The sequence below is a fragment of the Uloborus diversus genome, chromosome 7, assembly GCF_026930045.1.
Source record: "Uloborus diversus isolate 005 chromosome 7, Udiv.v.3.1, whole genome shotgun sequence".
Lineage (NCBI taxonomy): Eukaryota > Metazoa > Arthropoda > Arachnida > Araneae > Uloboridae > Uloborus > Uloborus diversus.
Window position 1 is genome coordinate 78,942,202 of NC_072737.1, and position 22,883 is coordinate 78,965,084.

The 22,883-nt window shown below is 33.6% G+C and overlaps 1 protein-coding gene across 1 annotated transcript; it reads left to right on the forward strand.

Annotated features, from left to right (window-relative positions):
• The first annotated feature begins 228 nt into the window (after positions 1 to 228).
• LOC129226572 (uncharacterized) lies at positions 229 to 15,804 on the forward strand. Its single transcript, XM_054861189.1, has 5 exons — positions 229 to 355; positions 2,217 to 2,346; positions 5,641 to 5,783; positions 10,864 to 10,963; positions 15,635 to 15,804. Exons 1-5 carry the CDS (start codon positions 325 to 327, stop codon positions 15,777 to 15,779), a joined length of 549 nt encoding a protein of 182 aa, XP_054717164.1. The 5' UTR covers positions 229 to 324; the 3' UTR covers positions 15,780 to 15,804.
• Positions 15,805 to 22,883: the final 7,079 nt, after the last annotated feature.

Genomic DNA, 22,883 nt, shown 5'->3' on the forward strand with positions numbered 1-22,883 from the left:
ACACACTCATACCTGCACACAGACACACACACACACACTCGTGATTCTTGTTTTTTCTTCATTTGTTAATAGTTTTTGTTTGTTTACTAAATACTTCCGCTTGCTTTCATGTCTTATTTCTTTTCTTTTACTTTTACGATAAAGTAGGCTAATTTTCCTTGAGAAGAGCATGGGATAAACATGAGGAATGCAAACTCAACGTGTACTCCTTTAGCAGATGTTACACTGCGAGCATTTTCATAACGTTATCACACAAGATAAGAAAAATTCTTTCATGTTCCTTACCAGAAATTCACTTTGGTATTTAACTATTATTGATGCAAAATGCTGCTTTCTTGGGTCATATTCATTTTAGGTAAGTATAAGACCTTATATACTTTATAGAACTTGATCTAACGTTTGATCTAGAGTAGTATATGTAGCTCTTATCCTACCCTTTCCTTTTTTCAAATAAACTATGAAAATGAGATGAAATATCTGAACCTCACCTGATATTGTAAAAAAGTATTCTTAAAACCATTTAATCTTTTCTATTTCGGATACGAAATGACTTTCCGTTTTTTAATGATTGATTGTTGGGATCTGATTGAGTTTATGGCGCAAGAGACTTAATAACAGTGCGTGAAATGCAAGTTAAAAGATAGAAAATATCGAAGAAACGTTGCGGTTATCCCCTCTTTAGAATTATTCATTGACTGGATTGCTGCATTTTCCCCCCCAAACAAATTCAACCAATCATCTCATTGTTTATCCTCATATATATAATAGTCGATGATCGAGTAACGCGGGTATTTCAACAATGAAACTCGCGCCACGGCATGATAATTCGATAATATGTTTTGGTAATGTTTTACAGGCAAGGAAAGACTATTGGGACATGGTTGAACTCGGTTCGGCAATTTAACAGTTTTACTGGTAAGGCTATATCATTTCAGGGAATGAAGAAACGAAAAAATGGTCAACAATGAACACTACGAGTTGAGGATTCATCCACTGGAGTTACGGTTACAATTTCAACTATCAAAATATCACCAAACAGGCAATGGCTTCGTTCAAATGTAGAAGCGATTTTCACCCGTCATACCTTGACGGGCGATTTTCTAGTTCCTAATAATTACACATGCCAATGAATTTTTTAAAAATAATTATGAACAAAATATTAATTGCTAACAATGTTGAAGATTTAAATCGCTGGTTTGGCTAATCTATGAAGTAAATATTTTTGACTAGCATCGTAAAGATATGCTCAGCTTCTTTATGGGATAATTTGCCTTCAGTCTGCAGTCGTTCCACTGTCGTCTAAATTATCGTGCCAACAACTTTGACCATTCCAAGAAGGAATGCATCAACCTTAGAGAAAAGGAGAGAAGAAATGCGACCATTCGAAAAGTGAATGCAAGATTGATTGGACCCCTTATGTGGGAAACATCTCTTTTCGTTTGATAGGATTAGAAGAAAAGGTTTTTGAAACAAAGGAGCGTTCCTTAGTCTTCCAGTTGGATTCAGAATTTTGTGAGTATTTGAGTGGTAGGTTTGAGTGGCTGTTGGGTAGCAACTATAAAATTTTTAGTGGGCCTGCATTTATTTATCTTCATTTTTTGATATTCATCTTCATTTTTTTAACATTTATGTTTTATTTATTTATTTATTTGTGTGTAAAATAAGCGTAAAGAAAGACTTTTTGTTTGATGTTTGTTTATGCGTTGTATATTGGTTTTAGGTAAAGTTGATTTAGAGATATATTTAGGGGTATTTATAAGTAAAGGATCGCTTTGGGTTCATTTGATTTGATTTCTTTTTTTTTTAAATTTAAGTGTGTAAATGTACCATGGGACAAGCCTACAGTAATTGTTCGGGATTGTATTTTGCTATAGCTTCCGAGGGTAAGGAATATTTTGGCTGTTTCTGTCACTTGGATTTCCTTTTATGATAGATATTTTGAACATTTTCCTGAATAAACGAGCACTGTTTCTCTTATTCAGGATTTGTTTTACAAATCGAAATTCCATTTATTAAGTGGTGCAGCTATAATTGGTGTTTCATTGTAAGTTTTATGTTCAATGTGTCATATGTTTCAAAAAGTAAGCGGAATTCAAAAAGTCATTTTATCCCCCAACTTTTAATTTAAATTAAAAGTTGAGGAATAATTTTTCCTCATATTTTTTGCACAAATGAGTAAATTGCAATGTTGCGTTTATTTCCTTTTGAATTTTCAGGATTTTCATACGTACTGGCTTTGCCTACTTGTTCCGATGATGAAATTAGCGCTTGTGGGAATCTCGGGGAGAAAGATTGGAAGGGTAAGCAATGGCCGGAAAATGCGATAGAACTTGACAAAGCTTGCAGGTATCTCTTATTATATTCTTTTTAATTCTATTTTTCTTAAAATTTCATTTAAAAAATTTAAAATTATTATCGGAATCTTTTTTTTTTTTTTTTTGCTTAGCGAATCATTTCTGTAAAGTAGAGTAAAACCCCTCCTAACGGAAACCTCTCAAATGCGGACACCTTTCTTATGCGGAGAATTTTCAATTCCCCAGCAGTAAGGTATTGAGCCAAGTGTATTAGAAGTCTCTTTACTACAAACACCCTCAAATACGGACATGAACATTATCTTAGAAGCTATTTACGTGAATTTTTCCTTTTCTTGCGGACAATTTAGCAAGAATAGAAAATAAAATAAATAAAATGGAATGGAAAATAAATTTCGAAATTAAAATAATTAAACATTGGAAAGTTCGCTGCATTTATAAAAATGATGAAACACGCTTGGTTTATAGAGTTCGACAGGATAAAAATCTGTCTTGACGGACAGAAAGCTGTTCTGGTGAGAAATTTACTAAAGACGTTTAACAATTTTTATGAGCACCATAGATAGCATGAAATGGAAACCTTATGGCATCTGGAACGCAATCAGACTTCAGTGTTTTAAAGGTCTGGATTTAAAGCATTTACCAGTTGACTGGCATTCAAATTAAAGAACCTGGAGGGATGACAACCAGTGAACCAGTGTTACGTCAGATCGGCTTTCGATTTTGGATAAAATGTTTGCTGGAGAAAGAGGCGTGTTATTTTCTTGATAGACCAATGCGACTCAATGGCGTGGTTTCCTTCAGTCAAAAGTACTACTTTTAGACATTGAAATGGATAGAATGAACAAAAAAATAAAAAATAAAAATAAAAAAATAATAATATGGGCCGAGAAAATACTTTCATTTTCCCAACAGTTTTTTTTAATTAATTTTTAAAATGTCCGATTTTTCAAACAAGGCGTGGTCTTGATGACGTCACGAATTGATGACGTCACTTTGCCGCATCTTTCTACTACGTTTCCACGTTATGATAATCAAGCAGCGAATTAAAATTGCGCTCTACGCTTGCTATCAACCGTATCGTTGCCAATACACGTGAGTAAAGGTGCGAATTAAATATTTTGCACTGTGAATGGCAACACTGAATGGCATTTCATCATTTGTGGTATCATCGGCAGAAGCTGTAAACAATAAAACCGCTGCGATTTAAGTATTTTTTTTAAAAATATTAAACGTAAACAAATTTATCAAAAACTGGTCAGATCTTATTTTTTTAAGCATGCTCTTTCAGAAAAAAATACTTTTAAAATTTTGGAAAGGACCCCGTTTCAAACACATTCATAAACAATATAGATACCATCTTCTTGTTAGCAAACACAACGTCGAAATGTCAACTTATGGACGCCGAAATTTAATGCTAGAAAAATATGCCAGATTTAACGCATTTGAACAGCAACACGAAATACGCTTAAACTAGTTGCGAATTTGCGAATTAATTAAAACTGTTGATGTTTTGGATGCGATCAGTTGTGGAAAGTACATTTGGAGGGGGGGGGGGCAGGGGGATTAAAACTGAAACAATAGCAAGTTGCTTTCATCGTGTTTAATTCCAAAAATTATACGTTAGAGTAGAAAATTTTGTGGCAAAGATGAATCCGAAAGTTTGCTGTCATTTGTATTTATTATGGTTTCGAAACGCAACTTGATGTAAAGTAACATGATAAAATAGCGTTGATTGTTGCAAAAGTTTTTTTTTTATAAAAACTAATAGGAAAATTAAAATTTTATAGATACATTAAAGTGTATATTAAAAAGATATTAAAGTTGAGAGTAAAAAATTCATGATGTAAAATAAACAAATAAAATTGGGAAACCCCTCTCCTGTGGACACCCCTCTGTTACGGACAAAAATGTTTGTTCCGTTAGTGTCCGCTTTAGAGGGGTTTTTTACTGTACTTTCAGAGACAGCAAGTTTTTACACTTTCATGAGTAAATAATATGTATATGGATATAAATGTAAGGATTTTTTTTTTCATTGTGCTATGTGTGATTGTGGAATCACTCAAAAATAGTGATTGCAGTACCGGTACACCGGTATACCAAATGCCGGTATTTCGAACAATTTTGCGATTTCGTAATACCTGAATTTTCGGTATTAGCTAAAAATAAATAGTTTCAGTTAAAGAATTTTCAATTTCACTTATTTAAATATCTACTTATATTTTAAATGTACATTTCTTTTAACATGATGCAGAACCAAAATCTATCTATTTATGTAAAAATTTGGCTTTAAAAGCACGAGCTAATAAAATATCATTAAACAAAAATAGTGGAAAGATTGCAAAATGAGATTTTTATCACTAAATGGTGGGATGAATCGAATTTTTGTGCACCATGTTTTTTTTATTTTTTATTTCCCTGATCATTCACTTTCCCTTTTGTGAAAGTTAATTTTGAGTGTAATTTCGAATGTATTTGTTCTATGAATAATTTGTTCCAACCATCAATTGCAGTAATATTTGATGATATTTTCTTTAAATATTTGTCTCAACTGTACTGAATTTCGGCAAAAAACTTTTTCTTATTAGTAAAACAAGTGGTAATTTGTTATTGTTGTCACCGTTATTAGTTTGTTGTCCTGTCTCGCTTTATACTTGGCAAGGTAATATTTAGAAATTATATAGGGCCCTTGAAAAATTGCATAGAGGTTAAGCATAATCATTTGAAACATATTTTCAAATATTTACCTAATTATAATTGTAAAGAATTTAGAAAAGAACGCAGAAACGAATAAGAGAAACTAACAAGATAAAAAAATTTCAAGTTTATCGTAAATTTCAAACCAAGGGGTTAATAATGAAAATCAAACACAAACATCTTCTGCTGAAGAGAAAATGATTTTGATACTGAAAAATTATCGTCACTTTGAAAGAAATTACAACGAGCTATAAATCTAAAAAAAACGTAAATCTAGGTACATACAGAGATACAAACGCTCAGTTTTTAATTATGTAAAATGATGAAGGTAGGGGCTGATGTAAGAGCATTAATATGAGCAAATGTGAAAGATGGCGCATGTATTCAATAAAGAAAAACAAATATGATACGCGAACTGTACAGGATTTAGCTCGTGTGGCTATTAAATAATCTTTTCAAACGGAACAATTTAGGTTCATGTACTCATATACGCGCATTAGGCATATTTTTGACACTTCTTAATGAATGAATTTGATGTTTAAAAACATGTCGCTGAAATTTTTGATTACTAAAATCTTTTTGAGCTTCATTTCCATGTTTTTACATTTATACTATCATCTCATTTTCTCAGCCAAGTGCAAGGTGCTCTGGAATGCCAAATAGCTGTTGCTGAAAGGTGTTCCAATACTTTACTTCGTATGTTCTTGGGATACATGAAAGAATCTCAGAAACTGCATAAAAAACTGTGCTCAACATTTGATCCATTGAGAATTAGTAAGTAATACAACTACAGAGTTGTCCGAAAAAGGGCGTTTCTATCTTTCATTTTCAACATTATGTCAATTATGATTGATTTTTTTTTTAAATACACAGCTACAGTCTGAGTAAAAACTTTAAGTAAAGTGCACTTTTTTGAGAAATTGGACACTCCTTAATCTTAGTATCAAAAAATCATATGAGTGATAATTATTAACCTTAAATACAAGTATAAGAAGTACAAGTATAAGACAATTAAAAAAAAATTAATTGTAAGTGTTTTTTATTATCAGAAAATATTACAGTTCACTATTTGAACCTGAGTAAAATCTTTAAGGCCAACATAGAAAAAAGCATATGAGGAAAAAAATTCAAATATTTATAAGCTTGTGTGGGAGCCATTCCTTCAAATTGTTTCAAATATTCTTGTTTTCATGTATGAAACTAGTTTTTGACGAAATTCGGGATGTATTTTTTGCCATTCATCTTCGATGGTAGATTTCAGCTCTATTGATGAAGTAAAATTTCTCTCCTTTGCATAAACTCTTCTTGCTAAGTCACCCAATAAGTTCTCTATTGGGTTAAGATCTGGAGACTTAGTTGGTCATTTCAAAGTTTCAACCTTGTTTACTTGGAGCCTATTTTTTGCACTGTTACTCGGATGGATAGATGCACTGTTTTGCTGATATTTTCAATTTTCTCCAGTAATAAATAACAATAAATTCAGCATTCGGTATAAAAGATGACTTGGGAGAACATTTTGATATGCTTGTGAGTTCATTTTACCTGAAACAAACGCAACTGAGCTCACACCATTGTAAGCAAAGCATTCTCAAGTTCTGACAGAGAGCCTCTATCAAATTGGCGTTTGTAGAATATTTCTTTTTCTTTTCGTAAATCATGCCAATAGTACTTCCGTCCGTTTGGTCCATCCAAACTCCACTTCTTTTCGTTAGAAAAAATTATTTGTATTCATTGGTTATCCCAGGTCATGATTAGCTAGCTAAAGTTGAAACGCTCTATATTGTGCATTTTCAATAAATGAGGTTTAAGCAATTTTGCAGCATCAATAAAATTTCCACACCTTCTAATTGTGTTATATATCGTTTTTGACAAACATTTAAACCTATCCTCTGAATAAGTTTCCTGGTTGAGTACTTTTCAGGTAATGTAATAATTTTCAAACTCTTCTTCCATTACGCGAGGACAAAGCTTTAAGTTTTCCCTGGTTTTCTTTTTACCCTAAATGTGTTTAAATCAAACACAAATGTTGACTTCAGTCTTCGATCTTCCTAATTTTTCGCAATAATACGCCTACTTATCCTTGTTGAAGAAAAAGTTTCAATCTACCCTCTTTCTTGAACAGTTAACTTTTTACCTTACGATATCGTCACAAGTAGGAAAAAAACTTTGAAGAAATTAATCACAAAACTGCAAGTTGAAGAGTTTCTACAATCTTGTTAACTGAGGTGACATTTATTACAGTATAAGTACTTGCAGTTTTTCAAAAATACTAGTGGCCTTAAAATTTTTACTCAAGCTGAAATGCTAACTTTGAATAAACCACTGCTTTTCTGGTTATTGTATGCTTTACATATCCTGTCTGTTGCGTTATTTCTTACCAATGAACATTAATAATTAATAATACAATACTATTAAAATCCCTTTAATTTCAGTTTCCTTTTTTCAAAGAAAATTATACTGGCCTTAAAGTTTTTACTCAGACCTTGAAGTCTTACGAGTCATAAACATCGGTTGTACACCATCCATGTTGTAACTGTTGTAACACACGCGAATTCTGCGCTATGTTAAGTAGAGTTTAAGGCCGTGTTTTTCAAAAAAAAAAAAAAGCGAACAAGTGATGCTTTTCTTCTTCTTTTCTTTCTTCCTTCTTCATTCGCAAAAATAAATAAATAAATAAAAAATCTTACATTAGCGGACTGTTAAAAACATGAGAATTACCTATGTTTGCTAATCGGTGAGGTATTTTCGGTGAGGAGGGGGAATGGAAGAAAATTCCCCCTCCCCCCCCCTTTTTTTCACACAAAAAAAAAAAAATCTTTCGGCTCGAGGATCGTTAAAACTTTTGTGAACGACTGATCCCCCCCCCCCTTTTTTTGCAAACTATAATGATAACAGTAAATAAATTAATAAATACACAAAAAAGATTTTACTTGGTGTTAAAGAAGTGTTACATAAATATTTCAATGTTAAGAATTCATAATAATTACACAGAAGAAATAGACGATGCTGAAAAATCACAGAGAAGTACGAACATTAATCACAAGATTCACGTGAAAGATCTCGTATGGCATACAATTTTTTATTAGTATATTGTTTTCCTTCTTTCTTTTCTTTTTCTTGGAGTAAGAAACATTTTTTTAACGTGAGCGAGCAAAAATCTCTGGGGACAGGTCAAATCTTTCTAGTGACCGGTGCTGGTTCATTGGACCATCGGTTGAAAATCGCTGGTTTCGGGGATTCGGAGATGTTTTTCCGCAAAACATCTGCAAGAACAGAAAAGTGCAGAATTCAGCTGTATTACGACAAGGATGATGTTCATACCGATGTTTATGACTCTCAAGACTGCAAAATAGTAGTTTAGTTTCATCACTTGATGATTATTTTGTTCTTTTCGTTACATATGAGCAACCGGAAATAAATCGACAGTGAAGCACCGTTCATAAGTTTCTCTTTTTTACGCTCTTATCATTTATAAGCTTTTTAAATTAGCCACTGTAGAGTACACATTAACGTATACCTGTTATACTTTTTTTCTATGCAGTCTGTTTGAAAATATATAAACGGTGCTTCACTGGATTAAGATCTGACAGCTCAATAAATAAAGAAACAAGAAAAACACAATTCAGGGTGTTTAAAATTGAATGACCCGATTTGAAATACGTATGTTATGAAAACTATTGAAAATACACTTCAGATTAATTTTATATTACATGGATAACAACAAATTTTTTTAACTTACCAAATTAAAGCTGCTCAATGTGTCCAGCTTTGGATGCACGGCATATGTCTACACGGTAGTCAAATTCGTCCTAAACTTTAGCAAAAATGTCTGCATCGACTGCTTCCACTGCTGTTGTTATGCGTGTTTTCAGTTCAGCTAATGTACCTGGAAGGGAAGGTACATATAAACGCGGTCTTTTACAAACCCTCACAAGAAGAAAATGCGCACTGTGAGGTCCGGTGATTACGTAGGACATTAATGTGCAGCTGAATTGTCCAGTCGAGAGCGACCGATTGATCGGTGAGGAATGCGATTGTTTAAAAAAATTCGAACGTCCGAGCTCTTAACGATACCTTATTCCAGGGGTTCTCAAATTTTTCCGACTCGCGGCATCCTTTAAAGAACTGAAAATTTTCACTGCACCCTAGTCTATATACATACGTATCGAAATTTCTTCCGTAGTTTTGAAGCCTTATTGAAACAAATATATTACCAATACAGCAACAGTGCTGAATTTGCTGGAGAGTGAAACTGAGCAAGTTTCGTTTTCGAAATGCTCGAAAGATCAAGTCTAAAGTCTAATTCTTGTTTCATTCACTGTAACATGACACAATCATAGAAAAAGCAATTTCGATATTTTGGCAAAAATCGTGAAATCCCCATTAGGGCACGAGCTCACTATTTTTCATGTTGTACCATAAGAAAATCGCTTGGGGATAGTTCCGGAGAGCTCGGTGGCCACGGAAGAAAGGGATTGTCGTCAGCAGAATCTCGTCAAATCCAACGATTATGCAGCTTGAGGAAAGGGGGGAACGTCTGTCAGATACTAGGGGTGGCCCATCTTGTTGGAAAATGTACGACCATTGATTGTGACATGTTACAGCGAGTGAAGCAAGAATTAGACTTTAGACTTGTTACCTGCCGCGTCACAAAAGCTTCACATATCGATCAGAAACAATGCTATTGCAATTTCTTTCTCCATTTAAGTCAGCTTTGTTGCTGCATTGGTAATATACAGTTGGCTCTCTGTTTAACGACGCTCTATTTAACGACTTTCTCTAATTAAAGAAGGCTTTTCACGGTCCCAGAGGGTCCATTATAGTTTTAAGAGCATTCTATTTAAGGACGCTTTCTACTTAAGGACGATTTTTTGTGGTCCCTTGAAAGTCGTTAAACAGAGAGCCAACTGCATTTCTTTAAAAAAGCCACAAAACCCGGACACTTCGCGGCACCCCTCGCCATCTCGTGCGGCACCCCAGGGTGTCGCGGCGGCCAGTTTGAGAACCCCTGCCTTATTCAATGAAACGGATTAAAACCTGAATGCTTATGATTTTTGAAATCGGGTCTTTTTTTTTCTTTTTTTTGAAACACCCTGTACATAAACGCACAAAAACAAATGGAAAAAGGGGTTGAGTCCATACCAAGTTCAATAAATATTCATTACAGTTTTGGCAGTCCAATGTAATTTGGGTATATTATCAAATCTCTGAACCTCTGGTTCCAAAGCTGGGCACTTCAGGTTCTATTCTTTACTCCATTAGTGCCCAACCTACGGCCCATGAGGCCCGCGAATCTGTCCCGTGTGGCTCGTTGTGTTGTTCACTGTTATAAATCAAAAACCACAATTAGACACAAATGTCAAGAGTTTGAAGGTAAGCATTTAAAAATTGGTTTCTAGAAACAGATGCAAACTTCGCATTAATAAAATAAGCATCAAATATTTGAATTTTACTCTCAAATACTTGAGGGTTGCATATCTAATAAAATAGATACACTACCCTCAAATATTTATCAAACCTGCAAATATTTTCTTATCTTCAATTCCTTCTGAAATTTTGTGTAATTATTTTCACTGTATAAAAACTTCCAAACTAAAACGGCTTCAATTTGAAGCACTATTCACCAATTAGTAGTTTGAGGAGTTAACTAGGTGGGAACTGAGTCAGGCAAAGCACTTAAATGAAGTAATAGTTTCGCCGTAATCTTCTTTCTTGTATTTAAAGAATTTTTGTTTTTGTATGTATTTTCAAATTAAAAATGACTTTTTATTAAAATGAATTTTATTTCACATCTTTCATTTCCTTTTTTTTCGTATTTCATTCATCATTGTTTGTGCAATATTTTCCTAAATAGAGTTCCTTCGTACCGTACCATGCCTGAATTCAGCTATAGAACAGTTGTACAGTCACTGTAAGAGCCTAACGTCAGTACAGGAAGCTGGGGGTTTTTGTGCGTAAGTATATCTCTTAAATTTACCAAGCCTCATTTGAAACTTTCCGATCTATTACAGAAAAATATTTTCCGTCTTTTAGTTTTCCCCAGCTTCGCCGACACTTGAAATTTCCTCCCAACTTACATATATCAAAAGGTAAGATTGAAACTAAAAAACAGGGGGGAAGGAAATTTCTTGTCGATGAAACTGGGGGATACACGTCTTTTAAAAACTCTTTGTACATGATTGTTTTCTTTCTTGTACGATATAAAAGAGCTTTTTTATTCGCCAAAAAAAAAAAAAAAACATTCATACTTCGGTCTAAATCCCCATTTTACTCAACTTTACATGACTTTTGACTAAATTATTTCGTTGCGTCTCTACTTGCATATCTACGCACGAATGCGTGAGCACTGAAATATCAATTTTAGCCATCCCCAAGTTACGATAATGAGTCCAGGATAATAAGGTTTCTCGTGACGTCTGTATGTACGTTCGTATATACGATATGCGTATTTTGCACAGCTCAAAAACAATGAAAAAGTCCAACGTCTACAATGAGAGAAAGCAAATTAAAATTCAAAACCAGTGATTGACACCAGCGTTCTGAATAAAAAATAAACCAGGGTTTAAAAAAAGAGAGAGAGAGAGATGGAGAAAGTATTTATTAGGTGTTTTATAATTGTCAGGTCCTCCGTGAAATAACTCCTCGCTCCAACTGGACTCCGTTGGACCAAAAGAAGCTATTTTTGTCAATATTATCTCCATGAAAAATCATCTAGGAAAAATGGTTGCTCGATAGAGAACAAATGTAATATTATTGTGCTGTAGTATTTATTTGGAAAAGCTCTAAATAACTTTTATATATTCTAAAATGATGTATAACATATAATTTAGCTGTAATAACTCGAACTCCGGTGGAAGTAGATTAAACGATTTCATTTGTTAAAATAGCGTAGAAGAAAATCAGTTTGCGTACTGTGCTGATTACCGACCAATATAAGTGTTCCTATTCTGGCAGAAATGAATCATCTCAAGGATTATTAGCGTCATTTTGAATAATTCATCAATTTTAAAGTCGACAACAATTGTTTTTGACTTTAAAACCCAACTCTCTACCGTAAATATTTTCGCAAATACATAGATTGGACATTTATAATATGTATGTTGTATATGTTTTACTTCGCTGTTAGGGCTTCAAGTTTAATAAAATGCATTAGAATGGGGTTGTTTCCTTCAATCAAAAGTACTACTTTTAGTGACTGAAATTGATAGAATGAGCAAAAAAATAAATAAATAAATAAATAAAATAAATAAAAAAATAAAAAATAAATAAATAAATAAATAAATAAAACAACATGAACCCAGAAAGTACTTTCATTTTCCCAACAGTTATTTTTTAATTAATTTTTTAAAATGCCCAATTTTTCAAACAAGGCGGGGTCTTTATGACGTCACAAATGATGCACTTTTCCGCATATGTTTACCACATTTCCACGTTATGATAATCAACAAGCGAATCAAATATTGCGCCCTACGCTTACTATCAACCATATCGTTGCCAGTACACTTGAGTCAAGATGCAAATTAAATATTATGCTTTGTGAATAGCAACACTGAATGGCATTTCATCATTTGTGATGTCGTCCGGCAGAAGTGTAAACAATGAAAGCCCTCCAAATAAAGTAATTTTTTAAAAATATTTAACTTAGTCAAATAATTTTTAAAAAATTCAGATCCTATATTTTTAAGCATGTTTTTTCAGAAAAAAATATTTTTAAAATATTGGAAACAACCCCATTGTTGCAAACGCTTTGCATATTGATACTTGTTAATCTGTCACGGATTCAAGGTTGCGACCAAAAATATTTTTTTCATATTTACTGCACGTCATAAATATCATTTTGTAAAAAAACTTTTGATGAACCTACTTCGCTTTAAATGTATCCTTATATATTATTTCTGTAGTCTGTTTTTGGTTTCTACGCGAGATTTTCCTCAATTCTTGATCGATTTCTTTGATTTACACCTTATTTTAAAGCTTATCGTGCATGCTACTGACGACAAATAGACCCACGGTCTAAAAATTGTTTTTTCGCACAAAAAAAAAACATGTTTTAAAGAACTAGAATGAGGTTTTCGGTTAAATTTATAACTTTGACTTGCACTGTTATCGACAGAGCTGAATAGCTTGATCGGCAGAGCGTTCGACTGGTAACCAGGAGAATACGAGTTCGGGCCCACGTCCGGACAGTCTGCATCAAAAATTTAGAAAAATGTCGCGCATTATATGAACAATGAATAACAAATATGAGGGAATACATGAGGTAGAAACGCTCCTAGCTGTTATGAAAACTTGATGCAACACGGAGCTAAATTGATACTCAATTGTAAGGGGTTTTTTTTTTTTTAAAGCTTTGACTCCGGGAAGAAAATTAAAGCATAATGTAAGCGAAAATATAAATATCAGGTTTAAGATTTCAGACTACATTGGAATTGTTTTTTGTTCAGTAAAATATAATAAATCGTATGTTGAAACATAGATTCTTCTAATGATTTTTTCACTCTTTGTACAAATAAAAAAATACTTCCTCAATTTAAAGGGTAATATATATATTTTTCTTCTTTTTGCCAAAAAACAAATAGCGTATCACATTTTTACTACATTTGAAAAGCGACGCTTAAAAAAGAACTTAGTTCAAATTATTTTGTATTTTAACCGTGCTGTTAAATGATGAACACGTGCTGCCATCTAAGTTATAACGGTTCAAACAGCCTGCGATAACAAATTGTAAAAATTTTCAAAAATAAAAACACTTCTCGGCAAGAAAAAAAAATTTAAAATTACCTGTGGGTGTTTTTTTTCGGTAGAGCGTTCGGCTATAAACTGTCTGAACTTCGGGCCAGTTCGGGCTGTCCGACATAATTACAAATTTACAGTAATATTACGCATTACATGTACCCATAACATACAACAGATAACACATGTAATAAAATAAATGCAGTGGGAATGTTATTTGGTGTTTCGACTCCTTTATGCAGGCTACAGTTATCATTCAGATAAGCTGACTGCTAATCGAAGGGTGGTTCTTCCCTTTTTTTCTAAGCTTTGACTCCGTCCAGATCACTGAGCATAATGTAAGCATAAAAAAAAAGTATTATATATACCTCAAGGGAATCCTTTTTGTGCAGAAAAACATTTTCATTGTATGCTGAAATGTAGATTTTTCTAATAGCAGTGTTCAAACTTTTGTACAAATGAAAAAATACTACGCCAAATTAAAACTACGAGTTTCACCCAGTAAACCTTTAATTTTTTATTTGAATACGATATAAAACATTAAAATTATTATCAACTTCATTAGTAAGAAATCATTTTCTACTCTTCTGCTTACGGCTGAAAAAAAAAAAAATTGTCTACGTTCGAAAAATTACACTTAAAAAACGGACTCAGTTCAACTGGTTTTGGTTTTGAATTTTAAGTGTTCGATTAAAATAAAAGCAAGTGCGGGCTTTTAAGCCGTACAGGTTAAAGAAGCCTGCTATGGGAAATTGTTGAATATTCAAAAATAAAAACTCTTATTTTTTCAACCGAATTTATTATTTCTCTAGCATGTTTGTTTCAATCGCTACGGGAGATCTTCCTCATTCTTTAACCAAATTCCATGTTTTTCGAATAATTTTAAATCGTATCATGCTGGCTAATGACAAAACATAGACGCATGATCTTATTATATTTTTTTCGGCAAAAAACTTTTTTACTGTGTTTTATTACGCATTCCTTCAATGAATAGCATTCGAAAAGGAAGGCACAGTTGCTAGGTTTGTTGGAGCGTCGTACTGTTAATCAGAATGGCGCCAGTTCGGATCCGTGCCACTAAATATCTCTTTAATGTTTCTTTTTTTCCGTCAGATGCTCACATGGGCAGGACTGTATTTGCCACAACCTGTTTTTTCACATGCAAAATTACTGATTTTTCACGTGTCACTCAGTCACACTTTTAATGATATTTATATTTGCATTGAAAATACGTACAACCAAAAGGGGAGCGATGATCAAATTATCACAACGTTGTATTTAACGAGGTTTTGTTACTGATGTCTTCAAATTACATGCCTTCTCTTGTGCGCTTACTTTTTTCCGTTTACTTTTTTCGGTTTTTCTTCATAATATTCTTTCTTTGAAATTTTTAAAGAGCGAAATGCCTTATGAAACGATTCGAAGTACAGTGCGGAGTTCCGCACGGGTCGACTAGTTCTTTTCATAAAGAAATGGCAATTGATTTATACGTAATTGGCATAAATGTTTAGATTAATGGAAAACATGGCATTTTATGGTTATCTGTTACAGTTCTCTTTATAAATTTATAATTACTAAAATAAAATATTTTTCTCAAAGTAACCACATTTATCTTGTTTTTTCCATGAAATGCAATGTACAACCACAAGTCAAACGAATACTTAATGCTATTTTAAAGTTTCAGGGATATTTTGTTCCCTAGAAATGTTGGTTAGTTTCGATGGTTCGATGTTAATTATTCTTAGGAAGAGAGCAAAAAAACCTTCGAAATTTTGTTTCTTTTTCATGTATGTCAAAATAATTCGGATTGCACTCACTTCGTCAAGCTTAAGAAGCTAATATTTAAAAGCGAAATTGTTTCTAGAAATATAACTTTTGTTTTTCTGTTGCAGGTACAACTTTAAAGTTTTGTCCTGCGTCCAGTCTGGATTGCAATCGAAGTGTGGCGATGAGACAATGCATGTTTTCAATGCCTTGTATGAACCCATGATTGAGTTAGATAAAATATTTTGCAGGAAAGATGATAACCTTGTGTGAGAAGAAATAAAGAGAAATTAACTGCTTCACAAAATGTTTGAATGAGCTTTTTTTTTTTTTTTTCAATGTTTCAGTTTATTCAATGTTTTCTCTTAATTATTCATCAAGGAAGTTCTTAGAACTTGGAATTATTTATTTCTTAGAAAATAAATAAATAATTTAGCATTAAACATATTCGCAACTCCAAAGCTCGAATACGCTACCTTGCAGTGATTAACACTACTACCGAAAAAGGTAAAACATTCCATTCCACGTGTTTTCTTTGGGATAAATTACAGGCTTCAGACAGTTTATGCTGTAATGTAATTTCAGAAGAATAGAAAAGAAAGCTTCCCACAAACACGATGAAAAATTACTGTCATTCACTACGCGTCGAAGCAAGTTATAAGTTACGGCATTTGTTTGTTTTAACTTTTTCATCCGCCATTAGACAGCAGCTGCAGGTCCGCCTATAGTTTATTGGAGTTGCGAATGGAGTTCCAGAACATTTGCAAATGAACATTTCAGTTAAGAAACAACAACAAATAAAATAGCTCTTGCGATCGTTTAGCTATTTTTTCACCTGGGTATACTGTATTAGCAAACAGGGGTGCAACGAGCTTAAATTTTTAGGCGGACATAAATTCTCAATCATTGAATCAAACATGTAGCTACACTGATAAATAAATACCTTTGTGCTGAACAGTAAAGTAAGACATAACAACGTTAGAAGAAGAACAAATGTGTAAATTGTCTTACTTTAATGTAGCTACACTGTTAAAACTGCGGATTATAGGTGGCACCTTTCAGGTGAGACGTTGTAGCATCTGCGGCACCCTTTAAGGTGCCATTTTGCTACTTAAGGTACCCGTTATGGCACCCTTGAAGAAACTATTTGGTTCCATATGGCACCCTTTAAGTCTTCTAAGGGTGGCATGTGGCTCCCTCTCGGGCACCATTAAAGGTGCCATAGGTAGCCAAATAGCTCCTTTAAGGGGGTGCCGCTGGTATTCGTTTCACCCGAGACGACGCCATATGAAACTCGTAGCTTTATAAGAGTGTTAAAAATTACGTGTACATAGAAAATTGTGAAATTGGACAGCAAAGACATAACTACAAGTACACCGTGTACATTCGCTTTTTATTCTGCTTGTTTTTTATTTTATTTTATTTTTTGAAAGAATATATTTTTGGGACTCTAAAAATATTTAAACTTTGTGTCTACGATAACTAGAAACGAAGTTACAGCCAATGAGGTACACTGGAAGTAATATCGTAAGAACCGGAAGCTGAACTTATAGAAACCAAGTACCCCAAAAATAAGGAAAAAAGAAAAGATTTAAAAGAAGCAAAAATATTGACAGTTATAGTCAAAGAATGCATAAGCTGCTAACCTTGAGAACTTTAGCCTCAAAAATTCTCTCAAACTTTGTTATTGAAATAAGAGAAATCTTTAAATGCGTTTTCTGGAAAACTGCTTTTTTTGATATTTTCATTTACGACAAATCTCATAACTTGAAAATTTTTATACCTATCATCTTGGTTATTTCAAATTATGTTTCTCACATTGTTAGCTATGTTTTGAACTATAATCTAAGATCCATGTCATTACTTTGAAATTTTATGGGTATTTAACCGTTAAATATTGAGGGTTTTTCAGAAGAAAATCTGTTAAATTCTATAAAATTGCCATAATTGTTTTTACTTCCTTTTACAAACGAGCTGATGTGTGCATCACATGACTTCCTTTTACACCAATTTAATGTTATTTCCCTATTATTGCAATTTTAATGTGATTCTCTCTCTAACTCTCTAAATATCATCAACAATGGTCACTTTGAAACCAGATTAAAAAAAAAATAAATAAATAAATAAAATCGCCAAATTTGTTGCCAAGTTGGCGACAAAACTTGGCGACCAAAAGACTGGCGAAAAATCGCCAAGTGTCCGCCAAATTATAACACCACTTAAGTTTGCATCGAAATTAACAATGAATTCCTCCCAAAAAGGTGCAAAAGATCCCTTTAGAAACACCCGAATGCAACCAAAAAAAAAGGTGCACAACTAGACCCCACTAGGAGTCTACGTACCAAATTTCAACTTTCTAGGACATACCGTTCTTGAGTGATGCGACATACATACACACATACGCACATACATACATACATACAGACGTCACGAGAAAAGTCGTTGTAATTAACTCGGGAAACTTCAAAATGGATATTTCGGACGTCTATACGTTCTTAGGTACATATGTACGTGTGGTTGGGTCGAAAAAAAAAACTCAACATTCATTTGGGAGTGAGCAAAATGGAAATTAATTTTTGAGGGAAATTTTTTTCGCGAATACAATACTTCCTTTTTGTAAAAGGAAGTAAAAAGGAAGTGCTGTATTCGTAAAAAACTTTTCACTCAAAAATCGGCCTTGATTTCCATTTTTCAACGAAATTTCTCGTGACAAGGGGCATAGCTAAGAGGGGGGTTTGGGGACAACCCCCCCCCCCGAAACGTTAGTCTCACAAAAAAGAGAGAGAAAAAAAAGAAGAGAGAAGAGAAAGAAAAAAAAGAAGAAAGAGAAAAAAAATCAAAACGATTTTTTTCTGAGTAACAAAGGTCAAAAATTCACTTCGCTCCCCCCCCCCCCAATGCCATTGAAAATCTGCTGTATGTGTGACCCTCTAGCATAAAGACGCCATCCTCTGCTGCGACAATTTTTTGATAATTAAGTGAAATTTGACACTTTGCTTTAGAAATGAGATTGATTTGTTAAATCCGCGTATATGCAGCCTTTCTTTGTCATAGATTCTGCAAATTGTTAAATATGTTTAATTTTATGAGCCGCGCAGTGGGAATATTGCATACAGTCGAATCTGTATATTTCGAATTTCACATTAAAGAAAAAAATTCGAGATAAACAGGTTTTGAAATACGGGAGCTTTAAGAAACTTTTTATAGAAATTTGAAATATGATGGTGAAAATTTGAAATCGATACTAAAGACAATATGGGTTCTTGATTAAAATTCCTCTTTATTAGTTTTGTTAGGTATTTGTTCTATTACTACATAATTAAGTGCTTTATTGCGAGTTTAAGGAATCATTTTGACGGTAACAGTAACTTTAAGCATATCTTTTTCAAGAAAACACCTTTTATTGCTTTTTGGTCCCTGATTTTTTTTTTGGATTCATTATTTATCCTCTTGAGGTAAGTTAGCAATTGCTGCAAATCTAACTTGGCCAGTATTCTACGGTTTTCCTTTTTTCATCACTTGAAAAAAACTTATACTTTCTTTTCACTCCTATCGTTTCGGTTTTCTAAGGAATCACAATTTTAAGAAAGAGAGCAACCAAAGAACAGTACTAATCCAGATAACAGAGCGAAATGGCTTTTAACTTGAATGACCTTTAACCATGAAGTTGAAATGTTCATCTTACATGTCAAACCATGTGGATATCACCCATTTACTCTTCTTCCAAGAAAGTGCGCGAAACGACTGTCCTTTGGTTAATCTTCCTGGAAAGCTTATTCGTGGAACGCATTTCTCCCTTTTTTCCACTGCCTCCTCAGCTCTTGAAGACAATTCCTCTGTTTCTGAGTTGAAGAAAATGTTTTTGTTTGCTTCTTTAAAGATCATTGGGCTTCGAAACCGAAAGTGATAGCATAACCGGAATTCGAGACGATAGAGGTTTTTGTTGGTCTGGTCTCGTGTGTGTCATAGATCATAGTCAAAACGACCTTTGCTAACCAGAGTATCCATTGCAATCATATTGATTTTTCAGCCAGTATTTACTACGTATTTCTTTGGAAACGTACAGTCGTTTTAAAATAGTACATTCTAAGTGAAAGTTGTTGCATAATGAAACGAGCAAAATCGATAACAAGCTTTTTTAAACCCAAACAAAAAATTAAAATGACGAAAAGGATTACTCTAAAAAGAAAGTTAACGTAATCTGAAGAAAACGAAGTACGGTCTGCAAAGCAGCATTAGACCCATCGGACCCTTCTGAAGGTAATTTTATTTTAATTCAAAAGAAAAACTGCGTAGCATTACATGAATAAAATGTTTAAAAACGAAATGAATCTAGATTATTTCTGTTGATGTATGAAGTGGAAAGAGGGGCGCTTGAAACCAGCGCGAGCACCGAGACCACAGGTCTATTGTACTATCCCCGCTTAGGCTACTAAAGGAGCCCAGTAACAGAAATAATAGAGATTATTTATAAGTAACAGAGATTATTTCTGTTAGCTTAAAGTAGTAAAAAGTAGAAAATAAAAAATACTTCTGTTTATAATACTCGAAAATTGCTGTTGCTCTCTCAAATAGATATTTATGTAAATTCTAAAGCAGCTAATAAAATTAAAAATAAAGACTTGAATGGAGAACAGATGGTATGCATTTGAGCGAATAACTTTCTACCGCCTATATTTCTTCCCTAACTTTTTTTATTCAAATTTTATTAACTGCTTTAGAATTAGCATAAATGTAAATACATAAAAAGCAACATATAAATATAACGATATGAAAAACAATTTCATTTTTTGCTGGTTATAATTCAAGAAGTCTTTTTTTTTTTTTTTTTTTTCATACTTTTAGTGCAAACCAAGTTGGGTAAAAATAGTCTTTTAGTCTGACCACCAATGAGATTGAAAGTCAAACATCCAGTTTACAGGCGGAAATGGAAGTATCTATTTGCTTTCATGGATGCCAGCTTTTGTAGATGTGTGTTAGCCTCTAACTTAAGCAGTCATACTGAAATGAACGGCACACGATCATCAGATATGTGATTTAACCTTGATTTGGATAGACTGGTTATACAAGACGTTGCTAGAAAATTTCACTTTAAATTAAATGGAGGGAAAAGAAAAAAAAGTTGAATTTTCCAGAACATTAAAAAAAAAAAGAAATCTTTGCTTTTGTTTTGTTTGACACAAGTATCGGAATTGGGGCACTCCATTCCAAAGTATGTAAGATTCACCTCCCTCTTATTTTTTTAATACTAAAAAAATGTGTGTATATATACACTGCTTGACAATTGCTAAGGAACAATTACGTTTTTTGGAATAGTTAAGAATAAATAATGATTAAAGAAACAAAACGAAATATATAGTTAGTAGGGAGGATGTGCCTTTATTATAAGTACAAAATAATACAGATATTACTACATTAATGAAGTAAAAACTTAAAAATAAAAAAAAAAATCCTACTTAGATGATTTTCATACAACACCAAAAAAATTATCTAGGTCAAAATGATGGAGACATGAGTACCTTAATATGATGTATGATTACCAGGGTCACTGATGCACAATTTACATTTGTTTTCCATACTCCCCATTAATTATTGAAGAGCGCTTGTGGGATGTTTTCAAACTCCTCTCTCAATGCAGATTTCAGTTCTTGTACTGTTCTGAGAGGGACAGTTCTTCGCACAACACGTCTGCCAAGAGCCTCCAAGGTAAGTTCAATTGGATTTAAGTCGGGAAAGTAAGCAGGCCACTGCATACGGAGAATGTTTTCACTTTGCAGTGTGTCTAACACTTCAATGCTGTGGCCGTATCGTCGTCCGTAAAGAGAACATCTGGACCGACAGCCCCCCTAAAAAGACGAACATGGTCCAGCATAACATCTCTGCAATACATTCGCGACGTATCGCTTTCTTATTGAAAAATGTGAAGCTCTGTTCTGCCATTGTGCATGATGCCTGCCCACACCATGACGCCTGGGCCGTACCGATCACGTTCGCAAACAAATTTTTGTGCATAACGTGTTCCACGCTCTTTCCACAGTAGTTGGTGACCAGAATCTCTTGTCACACTTAAACGAGATTCGTCAGAGAACATCACTATAGACCAATTTTGATGATCCCACCAACATGTTCCTTACACCAGCGTAATCTCTCTCGACGATGGCGTGGTTGAACTTGGATGCAATGTACGGGCTTCCGTGCATACAAACCGACATTATTTACTCGCCGTGAGATGGTTCTTGCACAAACATGCGTACCGGTAGCGGTTGTTAGATTTGCAGCTATCTGTCCAAGAGGGAAATTTCTGTTCCTTTTAGCCACGAGGACTACATAGCGGTCCTCTGAAGGTGTGGTGCTCCAACCACGACCCCCGGCATGTTTTTGCAAAACTTTTCCACCTTCAGCGGCCATCTTTAATCGGAAAATGGTACTTTTTGATACACCCATTGCAGCAGCCACAGTGGTGACACTTTGACCTGCTTCCAGTCGTCCAACCGCTCGTCCGCGATCGTAGATACTAAAATGATGTCTTACTGACATTTTACTCTTAAGTATTTCAAGAACCAAACAGAATTTCAGAGAAAAACTTTTTTTAACATCCAGCGCAATTTTTGTTATAAACCACACAGCGTAAATTTTCTTACGAATTTTGAGCGTGTATGCACTGTCTTTTATACAGATAACGAGTCTTGGTCTACCACGCCATCTGAACTTGAATTTATTTCTATTGGCCAGGTGGTTGAGGTACAAATTTGCATAAATCACTTGTTCCTTAGCAATTGCCAAGCAGTATATATATATATATATATATATATATATATATATATATATATATATATATATATATATATATATATATATATATATATATATATACATGTATAATAAGTTTTAAATAATATGTATAATAAGTTTTTTAAGTTTTGCTTGCTTTTAGGTTTTGCCTGCTTTTAGTTTTAGGTTTGAGCTCTTGTTTATTGTTTATAGTTTAGCAAGTGGTGCATTTGCCCAATGTTACTCTATATTGCATGTACTGGAGCTTAAACATTCTCTTTTAGTTCATAGTTAAATTTTTGGTCTTTTGACCATAATTAATGAGTCCTATACGGCTGATGAGTTCTGGATTCATACTTTCCTATTTAATAGCTATTTGCAGTTTTCCTCTTTATCATCATTATTTTTATATAATTTGTTTAATATTTGAAATTTTGTTTGCTTATTTTATATTATATATATATATATATATATTTATTTATTTATTTATATGTAAAGAAGTAACCCCCCCCCCTGAAAGTCGGGTCTAGCTACGCCTCTGCTCGTGACATCCGTATGTACGTATGCATGTGCGTATGTGTTTGTGTGTATGTATCTCGCATAACT

What these genes read in the sequence shown, in the direction of transcription:
- LOC129226572 (XM_054861189.1), top strand. Translation starts at nt 325, where the DNA reads ATGCTGCTTTCTTGGGTCATATTCATTTTAG. An exon ending in TTGGGTCATATTCATTTTAG is followed by an intron (nt 356 to 2,216) that starts GTAAGTATAAGA and finishes TTGAATTTTCAG; the next exon opens with GATTTTCATACGTACTGGCT. An exon ending in GAACTTGACAAAGCTTGCAG is followed by an intron (nt 2,347 to 5,640) that starts GTATCTCTTATT and finishes TCATTTTCTCAG; the next exon opens with CCAAGTGCAAGGTGCTCTGG.